At 33.2% G+C, this 7,879-nt stretch overlaps 1 protein-coding gene and 2 long non-coding RNA genes across 3 annotated transcripts in view; all 3 read right to left on the bottom strand.

The window, feature by feature from the left end:
* Positions 1–2: 2 nt before the first annotated feature.
* Positions 3–7,879, bottom strand: part of LOC107751752 (triadin-like) — a 14,292-nt gene continuing 6,415 nt past the window's right edge. The window contains exons 5-24 of the mRNA XM_016567518.1: positions 7,545–7,664; positions 7,323–7,442; positions 7,203–7,232; positions 6,820–6,846; positions 5,084–5,149; positions 4,789–4,953; positions 4,028–4,057; positions 3,830–3,946; positions 3,699–3,746; positions 3,483–3,530; positions 1,694–1,741; positions 1,578–1,607; positions 1,450–1,497; positions 1,255–1,302; positions 1,125–1,172; positions 990–1,037; positions 761–802; positions 626–667; positions 402–449; positions 3–284 (exon numbers count right to left, since the gene is read on the bottom strand). Coding sequence (XP_016423004.1) covers positions 136–284; positions 402–449; positions 626–667; positions 761–802; positions 990–1,037; positions 1,125–1,172; positions 1,255–1,302; positions 1,450–1,497; positions 1,578–1,607; positions 1,694–1,741; positions 3,483–3,530; positions 3,699–3,746; positions 3,830–3,946; positions 4,028–4,057; positions 4,789–4,953; positions 5,084–5,149; positions 6,820–6,846; positions 7,203–7,232; positions 7,323–7,442; positions 7,545–7,650 — 1,308 coding nt within the window. The 5' untranslated portion in view covers positions 7,651–7,664 and the 3' untranslated portion in view covers positions 3–135. The remainder of the gene's footprint in view (positions 285–401; positions 450–625; positions 668–760; positions 803–989; positions 1,038–1,124; positions 1,173–1,254; positions 1,303–1,449; positions 1,498–1,577; positions 1,608–1,693; positions 1,742–3,482; positions 3,531–3,698; positions 3,747–3,829; positions 3,947–4,027; positions 4,058–4,788; positions 4,954–5,083; positions 5,150–6,819; positions 6,847–7,202; positions 7,233–7,322; positions 7,443–7,544; positions 7,665–7,879) is intronic.
* On the bottom strand, positions 1,997–2,401 carry LOC107751753 (uncharacterized). Its single transcript, XR_001641295.1, has 3 exons — positions 2,362–2,401; positions 2,222–2,269; positions 1,997–2,035 (listed from the first exon to the last, which is right to left on the bottom strand). It is a non-coding gene; the product is annotated as an uncharacterized LOC107751753 (long non-coding RNA).
* LOC107751754 (uncharacterized) lies at positions 2,743–3,086 on the bottom strand. The gene is made up of 3 exons (XR_001641296.1): positions 3,061–3,086; positions 2,921–2,968; positions 2,743–2,814 (listed from the first exon to the last, which is right to left on the bottom strand). It is a non-coding gene; the product is annotated as an uncharacterized LOC107751754 (long non-coding RNA).

Below are 7,879 nucleotides of genomic sequence, written 5' to 3'. Positions count from 1 at the left end.
CTTTGGTGCAGGTTTTGGTTTTCCTTTTCAACTGCAACAGCAGGTTCTGCAAAACATTCAGATATAATTTCATACGATTATGTTTGCTTGAATATCTAATTGTTATTAATATATGTAATTGTACAAATTATTATTTCAATTATAATTAAAATCATTCTCCCAGATATCCAGGTTTGGTTTAACATATCCTGTTCCTTTTTTAAGGAAATATACCGTAATCACAGACTTATCCATACCTTTCTTCACAGCGACAGATTTATGCTTGTCTTTGGCAACTTCTGCCTCTGAAATATATAATATTATACAGAATACATTTCTACACAAAAAAAAAAGAAAAGAAAAAACAATGCACAAAACACTGAACCACTTCAAAAACATGATGAACTATGCAGACAATTAGCCTTTTTTGGAAGGTTCAAGTTTTGCTTTCTCTTTTGGAACTTCAGGTTCTGTGAAAGTATGGAAAATCAACAGTATATTCAGTGTGATGTTTCATGTTCAATATGTGCTCATATTCAGAAAAAAAAACCCAAATAATTAAAGATCACTTCTTTGACTTGATATCAACAGAAAGATTTAACTTGCTACTGGACAGAAATAAACACTTGTTAAGTAGTATAAATACCTTTCTTTACAGAAGCAGGTTTGGGCTTTTCTTTTACAGTTTCTAAAAAAATAAAAAGTTTAACATCAACATTTCTTTCTAAATGACATGAACACAGTTGTATTTTGTGCAATTTTCACATTTGAAAATTATTACCTTTCTTTGGAGGTTTCTCCTTCTCTTTAATAATTGCAGGCTCTAAAAATCAAGTCAAATATTTATGTAGCGTTTAATGTACATGCTTAAGTAATGTAAAATATTCCGAAAGTTTTCTTCTCAAACAAACCTGCATCTTAATGGATAATGATTTGCAGGATAATATTTCAGAAAATCAATCTTATGATTTGACTATTACCCTCTCAAATACAGAGCATGAGCTCTGTACCTTTTTTAGCTGGTGCTGGTTTTGCCTTCTCTTCAACAGCTTCAGCCTCTGTTCAAGATTCAATCATTTTTCTTCATGTGATATTCGTTTCAAGATATGCATGTTGAACAATAAAAACAATTGCAATCATTTTACCTTTCTTTAAAGGTTCTGGCTTGGCTTTTTCTTTGGAAACCTCAGACTCTGTACATCAGTGAATGTTAGCAGTTAGCATCATTAACATTGCAAAAAATATATATATATGTCCAATAAATTCAAACTGTACCTTTCTTAAGTGGGGCTGGTTTCACTCTCTCCTTAGTAGCTTCAGTATCTGAAATGACCATAAATGCATGCATTAGAAAGTGAAGTAATACTCAAAACCTATCCTTTTATAGGTATTGATATCTTACCTATAGATTATTCTGACTAGCTAAAATGTTTACAGTAAATATTTCAACAAAGGTTTTTTTATTATTACTTTTCTTTGAAGGCACTGGTTTGACTTTCTCTTTTGCAACTGCAGGCTCTACAATTCAAGGAAAAGTAGATGTAAGAGTGGACCAATGCACTCATCCATAAATTTAAGAAAGGAAAATTACTAATTACCTTTTTTAACAGTAGCGGTTGTTGGCTTTTCTTCTCAGAGAAGATGGAGGTATATATTTAATAAATTATATATGAGACTGACAAAAATTCATCAAGGACACATATTTTCATATTACCTTTCTTTGCAGTTGGTGGTTTTTCTTTCTCCTTAGAAACATCAGGCTCTGAAAATGAGTCAGTAGGCTCGGCTAATGTCATGCATAAAAAATGACTTTTAATGAATTGCTGTTACTTTAAGTGCAGCCAGTGTTTTAAATGTTTTTTTTTTACATAAGCAGTGACAGGTCATCACAAAGGACTGATATTTACATTTGAATCTATATACTGTATGTAAGAGCAAGGCTGTAAAACAATTTCAAACAACAAATTATATCATGAAAAAATGATTATTAATATAAGTTTAATAGCAGGAGTCATACCTTTCTTCACAGGGACAGGTTTTTCTTTCTCTTCAGCTGCTAAAAGGCATTAATATACTAAGTTCATGTTTTCTTTAAAATTAAATGTTAGCTAAAACAGTAGATAATACCATAACATAGACAGACATTAGAGCAAGAATTAAATGCATGAAAATTAAAATTGCAGCAATTTTATAGTTCAGGTTTTGGAATCTCAAAAGAGCTTGTTTTGCCTTCTCTTTTTACCTTTCTTTGAGGGCTTCGGTGTGGCCTTCTCTTTGCAAACCTCAGGCTCTGTAATTTCATCAACATCAGCAGTTTACGACACATAGAAAAAACACTGCATTTTGTTTAAAATGGCATTTATTGTCTGTGGAATGTCATACCTTACTTTGAAGGAGCAAGTTTTGGTTTTTCAACAGCAACTTCAGTTTCTAGAAGTGAATAAATTTATTATATATAATAAAATATACATCAAGCAATTTTTTACATCAAAAACAAAGCAAACAAAAACACACATTTATGTACTTTCAATGCATATTTTGTAAACATTTTTCAAATCTCAGGGGTTAAAATCTTAAATATAATAAATAAATAAATATAATAACTCTTTTTGCTTTAACAGTTTTGTTTTTGCAACTTCAGGTTGCAGCACTGCATGACATACATTAAATCATACAATAAAACTGATCTCAAGAAAATACTGAATGAGAAACAGGACAAAACATACCTTTCTTCACATGTTTAGCTTTTAAAATTCAATGTATTACAATAAAAATGTACTGGTTAAACATGTTGTTTGGTTCGCATCATCCATGTAGCCCATGTGGATTCTGAAACTGAATAAGCATGTGTAAGGTGAGGAAAGTTACAGTGTGATCATTAAGTTACAGAGACAGGGTTCTCTAACCCTTATGTTTACAGAAGAATATGCAAGCTTGGTACCTTTCTTTGAAGGTGCAGGCTGGACCTTTTCTTTGGTAACCTCAGGTTCTGGGAAGCATTTGAAACAAACTGTTCATACAATCTGTTAACTTACGCAAAGCTTCATACAGTAAAATAATAACACATTCAGAACCAACTACCTTTCTTTATTGGCTTAGCTTTTTCCTTGACAACCTCAGCTACTAAAAGACAAAAAACAGTGTTACCTCTGATTCATACAAATCATAACTTTGCATGATAAACTTTTTCTTTATTTTTACAGGACAAGCATACCTTTTTCTTTTGGAGCTGGTTTTGCCTTTTCTTTGATAACTTCAGCTTTTTTCAAAGAAAAATGCAAACATTATACTGATGTCAGAGCAAACTATAATCAACACACACCATCAGTGCACAGAACTATAACAGTGATCACTTAAAGCCGTAGAACTAGTTCCCCCCAAAAAGAGTTTATTACTATATTCTACAAAAATGTGAATACTTCAGACAGGAAAATAAACAAAAGAAAGCATCTAAAATGGGAGTAGCAGTTTTAATATGAAACTTTAAATATGCATTGCGATACCTTTCTTTGAACGAGCTGGTTTGGCCTTTTCTTTTGTAACGCGAGGCTCTGCAAATGAGTGAAGAAAAATTAAGACAATATATTAGTCTTTACAGTCACTTTTGTTATAAAACGTTTATCTGATGCCAAACTTTAAGGTGGTGTACATAATGTACTTCAATTATGAATTTGCTTTATCATGTGTGCTCAGTGAAGCAAGAACATACAACACAATACCTTTCTTAGATGGTGCTGGTTTGGTCTCTTTTTTGGCCACTTGAGCTTCTGGAAAAATAAGCATTTACATTTATTTCCTGTTACATCAGAATTTACCAAACAGAAAGCCACTTATCACACAAGATACATACCTTTCTTTACAGGTACTGCTTTGGTTTTGTCCTTGGTCATCTCAACATCTATGATCCAATAGAAACAAGAGTTGGCGGTAAACTGGCTGTTATAGATGCATAATATACATCCAAGATCTGCTCTCAACCAATAGAAGTTCTAGGTCACCACTCTGTTACTGTCTGTCAGTAGAATCTTTTTATTATTTTCTTTTTTACCTTCGGCTTTGACCAACTTCTGAGTAACATCTGGGAAAAAAAAAACAGAGGCGTTCAGGGTATGACAGCTACAGCACATTTATTTAGTTAATGCATTTGTAATCATCAGACAGTGAATTATTTAAAACATTGAAGTAGTGACAGAAAAATTTACCTTTAAACACTGTTGGTTTTCCAACAACTTATCCCCACCCCCCGCAGATGAAATTGTACACATTATAATTTTTTTTAATATAACATTTTGTATTGAGTTTTTGGACGGCTTTTAAAAAATGCAGAATGATCATGTGAGAGTCCATATAAAAACTACTAGCAATATATCCTATTATTACAAAAAATTATAAAATATTGAAATAAATATCATAATGGACTAAAGCTGAAATATATAGTGTTTCAATTAAAAACTGTACATTAACCCTGTGTAATGAGGAAGCAAAGCTTTGTTTATCTATTCTGTTGGAGTTAATACATCATGTACTGTATGTACCAGATTTCTTCTTTATTAGAGGGGGTTTCCTTGTCCACTTTAGTCACCTTGACCTTTTTGTCAGTTTTTTTCTTGGTGTCCTTTTCTAGAACACATTTACTATACATAGTACAAGAATATTATCTAATAAAACAGAGGTGATGGGTTCACAGCCTTCACTGTTCTTCTTGAAAAACAGCAGAATCTAGACTTTTAGATGTAAAATCTAAATGTGGATGTTGAGTTTTTCACATAAGAGAAATTAGATCATTTCAGTATGTTTTACCACTCTTACCTGTTGGTTCTCGAGTCTTGTCCTCCTTGGATTTTTCTTTTCTTTTAGCCTTTTCCATCTCCTTTTTCTCGTGTTCTTTTTTTTCCTTGACCTTTTCTACTGTTATGTGTATTTGATGTAGTGTTATCTCTTCCTCTTCACCTTCAGCCTTCTTTTCCCTCATATCTGGAAGAACAGAAAAAATTATGTGTCAGTTCTATCATTTTTCTCTTAAATAGCAGTTTTCATTTCATTCATTTCACAAGCACTGTATTTTACGGTGTGCAAACACTGAAGAAAATAACAAACCATTTACCTTGAATGATTTTGTGTATCTCCTCTCTAGGTTTTTTCTCTTTGGCTTCTTTCACTTGTTCAAAAACTGAAACCATGAGTAAATGTTAAATGAAAGTTACATGTTTTAACATCCATTTGATTAATGAACAGTGAGAATTAGTGCATGAATTAACGCACTATAAGCATGTTAATTTATCATGAATAGTACTTGAAAAGCAGCAAAGTGGTTGTCAGCCATGAAATTATGTTAGATGGCAAAATGAAATTAATAATGGATAATGGATAAATTAAATCATTCATTCTCTTAATGGAATCATTCAGTTAAGCAACAAACAGCTTTGCAAATACTCAAGACACTGAAATTGTTTACAAATCAGTGCAAAGAAGTATTTTGTATGGTTTTCATTTTTCCTAATGATTTGAGAAAGTAATTCTAAATTACACTAAAAAAATTCATTAAAAAAGAAAACATTACACAAAAGCAAACATCATCTTTTGTGGATTTTGCCTATTTAAAGAAACAATATTGGACAAAAGATGCTAAAATTCTTACTATGAGCAATGTCTAATTGATTACTAACATCAAATAGATCTCTCTAATTTTATATAAACTTGCACAGCAGCAGAGTCCTTTAGAGAATCCTCCAGCTGTTTTTGCTCCTCTTTTAAGCATCTTTCCAGAAGTAGAAGCAACAGTGATTTAAACTTCATCTTCATCCATCAATTTGTTCTTCTTTCCAGTCCAAATTGTAAGAGACGAGTGATAACACAGTGTTCTTCAGAACTGATGAAATATCATTGTGATGTATAGATGTATAAACATAGATATAAACAAACATGTATAAGAGAGTCGGACTCGTAACCCAAAGGTTGCGGGTTCGAGTCTCGTACCGGCAGGGATTGTAGGTGGGGGGAGTGAATGTGCAGTGCTCTCTACCACCTTCAATACCACGACTGAGGTGACCTTGAGCAAGGCACCGAACCCCCAACTGCTCCGCGGGCACCGCAGCCCACTGCTCCGGGTGTGTGTTCACTGTGTGTGTGTGTGTGTGCACTTTGGATGGGATAAATGCAGAGCACTAATTCCGAGTATGGGTCACCATACTTGGCCACATGTCACGTCACTCACTAGATATATAACTATATAGATAGCTTACAACCATGTTATGTTCTATAAACAAAATAACTGACATTTTAGATGCAATTCAAACAAGAATTTGAACACTGTTTGGCCAATCAAATTATTGGTCCTGATCTTTTGTATAGTTGCCGCTAATAATACATTTCCAATCATGTTATATATTTATAACAACAACTAATAAATTACTTATTCAGGTGCAATCATGAGGGGAATATGAAAGCAAAGTTGTATGTTAAAATCTTGCACTCTTATACAACTTTTATTAAATTATTAATTTAAATAAAAAAAATAATAAAGTTTTAAGTGAATAATTTCCCCATGGTAAGTGAATTATACTTTGTTATTAAGGTCATCTATTGACATACTGCTTGCCTTCTGTCAACTGAACTATCACTTTTCCCTATTTGTGAAGCATGCAAAAAAGTTTATATACCTTTGTCAGACTCTTCATGAAGATCCTTGTGCGCTTCTTGGTCGTCTGTGCCAATGGAATGGCTCTTTGATGTTTTTCTCCTGCTCATTTTGCATTACATATGTTTGAGGTTTGAGTACTAGTGTTAGTTTTGTGTTAATGTAAAGCTTTTATGTAAATTAAAGAATGTGCATTTACTAACCTTTTTCCATAGGGGGCAGAAATTCTCCTGGAAAAGATTTAGGAATATTGTTAAATTAACATATTATATTATATATTAAAGGGGTCATATGATGCGATTTCAAGTTTTCCTTTCTCTTTGGAGTGTTACAAGCTGATTGTGCATGAGCAGACTGCGTTTGTCGGAAGGAGGGACTTTGTAGAAAACAAAGCTTTTGAGAGAGGCGGGGCATAGAGGACCTACAATAATGTACAGTATTTGAAAAATAATGTGTTTTTTGAACATTAAAGCATGTCAACATATTCTGTTACACCAAATACACAAAATAATGATCTTTAAAAAAGCATCATATGACCCCTTTAACAGAGGTATTGAGTAGTGAGTGAATGAATATTGACACAAACGTTTTCGTCTTATCACTTGCGGTGTGTCATCTGAAACAGAGAATGGAAGGGATAGTTAAAAAGATCATTGTATTTTAATATACAAGCATACATTTGTGATATACTTGAAATGATGAATACCTTTGTCTTCCATGAGCATGTTTGAGAGATAGGTCAAGAGCATATCCCTCCTGTCAGCAAACTCCTCAACAGTGTCTGTGACAACTTTCATGGGATCAAAGCTAATGTCAGGAATACCACCTGAGAAAAATGAAATAATATAACGCAACTGAATACTCTTTTACAAATCAAATATTGAATACAAATTAAACACAATGTTTCAAGCTGATAAATGAACAATACCTTCATCCACTGCAAACAGACTGGTTAGGTAATTAGAGACAGTGGTCTTTATGTCTGTGGCCTCCTCTACAACAATTTCAGCCAGTTCTGCGGGATCAGTGCTCATTTTGGGAAACCAAGCTGAAATATTGATAAAGTGCCTTTATTTGACCTTTATATATACACTCACTGGCCACTTTATTAGGTACACCTTGCGAGTACCGGGTTGGACCCCCTTTTGCCTTCAAAACTGCCTTAATTCTTCGTGGCATAGATTCAACAAGGTGTTGGAAACATTCCTCAGAGATTTTGGTCCATGTTGACATGATAGCATCACGCAGTTGCTGCAGATTTGT

The sequence above is a fragment of the Sinocyclocheilus rhinocerous genome, unplaced genomic scaffold, assembly GCF_001515625.1.
Source record: "Sinocyclocheilus rhinocerous isolate Xijiao unplaced genomic scaffold, SAMN03320098_v1.1 scaffold993, whole genome shotgun sequence".
NCBI classification, from domain to species: Eukaryota; Metazoa; Chordata; class Actinopteri; order Cypriniformes; family Cyprinidae; genus Sinocyclocheilus; species Sinocyclocheilus rhinocerous.
The sequence above is the reverse complement of the archived record's forward strand: the minus strand, read 5'-3'. Positions and strand labels throughout refer to the sequence as shown.